The sequence below is a fragment of the Temnothorax curvispinosus genome, unplaced genomic scaffold, assembly GCF_003070985.1.
Source record: "Temnothorax curvispinosus isolate PA1 unplaced genomic scaffold, ASM307098v1 QBEX01010792.1, whole genome shotgun sequence".
Taxonomy (NCBI): domain Eukaryota; kingdom Metazoa; phylum Arthropoda; class Insecta; order Hymenoptera; family Formicidae; genus Temnothorax; species Temnothorax curvispinosus.
In genome coordinates, this window is record NW_020220572.1 from 1 (window position 1) to 2,408 (window position 2,408).

Sequence of the window (2,408 nt, forward strand, 5' to 3'; positions counted from 1 at the left end):
AGTACAAAGACTATAAGTTTTACAGAAAACTTTGATCACTTTATTATGATACGTGCCGACTTTGTCGTAGTGTCGTTGCGATATATGTGCAAAATAGCAATAGCTTCATATTTCGTGTCTATTAATTTGAATGAAAAAAAAATCGGATTTAACAGTGCAATAATTTAACAAATGTTTTGCAGAAGTGTGAAAAATGCAGATTATATGATATTATATACCCATGGTTCTTTGTTCATGTGTAAAGAAGGAAGTACATACTGTTTTAATTACCTCTCCATGAAATCTCGTATATTCAACAATGCACTGCCCCGTTATTACTATAGTCGCTAAATATTGCAGTAATGGGTTTCGAATTCACTGTCAGTACTGAAAATCTATAATATACGTGATGTAAACTATAGATTTTCGGTACTTGTAGCTAGCCTTTGTTATTCTCTGAATACTAATTTATGAACTTGTTTATGTAACACACTCATATTTTATTTATCAAACATAAATATTTTTAGCAATACTGTTTCGAAAATATCGAGATCTGAATGAATAATATAATATATACTATATAGCATATGTAATTATATACATACATATAATTACATATTGTATGGATTATATAATAAAAATATGCGCTAAAATTTATAGCACATATACACATACAAATTCTTTTACAAATTCTTTTGAAACTTGTAATTATGTGACCGCATAATATATTTAAAATGTAATATAACATATATATATATATATAACACAACATTAAATAACATATAAAATAAGTTGAAAGAAGAATTATTCTTATGTGCGCAATAATTAGTAACATCAAATTACCTGAAATCCAAATATTTCCATTTGATAATATTCAAATAATTTATACAAGACTCTACGAAGAAAAAAATTTCTTTCTTAAATAATTATCTCGAAGTTATAGAATAGATCACCGTAAAATAAGATATTGACATGCTCGCAAGCTGTAAATTTATAATTTTGGTTTAAATTAAATTTAAGAATAACTATTAGAGAATTAATTGTATTTATTACCGTAGAAAAACCTTTTAGCGAGACTACAAATATTCCTCCAAAAACGAAAGAAAAATTTTTTGAGGTTCTCTGCATTATGAACAATAATAATCTCTGTGCACGCAATGGTGCCGTATACCAGTATGAATCATATCTACGTGAGAAAGAGAAAAAATATTTTACTCGTAAAATATATTCAATGTTTATTTTTTCCATGGCAGTAGTACACTTTGATCTTATTTCTTAAAAATATTCTTTCTATATTTTTTAAATGCATTATATATACAGGGTGTAACATATAAATGGGCTGCTACTTCAGGAGTATATTCTACTTGTCGAAATAAGCAAAAAAGTTCATATAAAGTTCGTACGTCTAAAAACGCATCGTTTTCATATTACATAGTCATGTTTAAAGGAATATGAAGAATAGTTCACCAGTGGTTCCCTGCTGTCTTCGTGTTTTTAGGGTCATCTAAAACAAATTGTCTACCCCCGGCCTGTTGACAACATTAATAATCTTCGTCAGCGCATAGTAAACGGGTTCAATAAAATACGCAACATGCCGAATGTTTGTAAAATAAGAAAAGATTGGTAAAAAGATGGGCAGAGCAGTGTATTTTGGCTGGGTCACTATAAACATTTGCTTTAAGATTTGTTTTATTTCACTTGTATTTTCTGCTGTTTTGTATTGTTAGAAATAAAATAATAGGTAATATTACGCTTTGTAATTGTCACTTGTTTCAATTCAAACATGACTGTAACGTGAAAACGATGCATTTTTGGACATACGTTTATATAAACTTTTTTGCTCATTTTGATGAGTAGACTACACCCTTGAAGTAGCGACCGACATTTATGTTACACCCTGTATACATAAAATATAGAATACACTCTGTATAACATATACCTTTACAACGTACGTTACTTACGTCGCATTAAATACTTCGGAATAATGGTCCATAACTATTTGTCCACCATAATTCCCTAGATACAAATAACAGAGTTGTGCGGAAACAAACGTAAAAGTTGTAAACAGTTCATTCATGTTACTTGTAGATAACGCGATGAAAACCTAGAATTACGCCTGATGTGTAGATCAGAGTATAGACAGAGTAGTGTTTAGAAAAAGCCAAAAATATATTTTTTAATTAATTGTAGGAATGCCATGGATTGACTATTATGATACATTCCAATTTAAGAAATTGACACTAACCTGAAATATATTAAGAGCTAACGAAGCCACCCCCACAGAGAGCAATACGAAAAAAGGTTTTCTCAAATCAGACACGATCGAATCAGCAAACCTTCAACAACGAAATAATATAATATAATTGTGATATTCATAATTACGCTAAATGTAGTATAAATGATTATGACCGAGAGAGATAGATATTAAA

General features: G+C 29.2%; 1 protein-coding gene across 1 annotated transcript; it reads right to left on the reverse strand.

The window, feature by feature from the left end:
* Window positions 1-882: 882 nt before the first annotated feature.
* On the reverse strand, window positions 883-2,315 carry LOC112460758 (the record flags this gene model as incomplete). Its single annotated transcript, XM_025025586.1, has 4 exons — window positions 883-962; window positions 1,033-1,165; window positions 1,941-2,083; window positions 2,225-2,315. Coding segments are annotated over 4 exons (424 nt in total), but the record flags the coding sequence as incomplete, so codon positions are not given.
* Window positions 2,316-2,408: the final 93 nt, after the last annotated feature.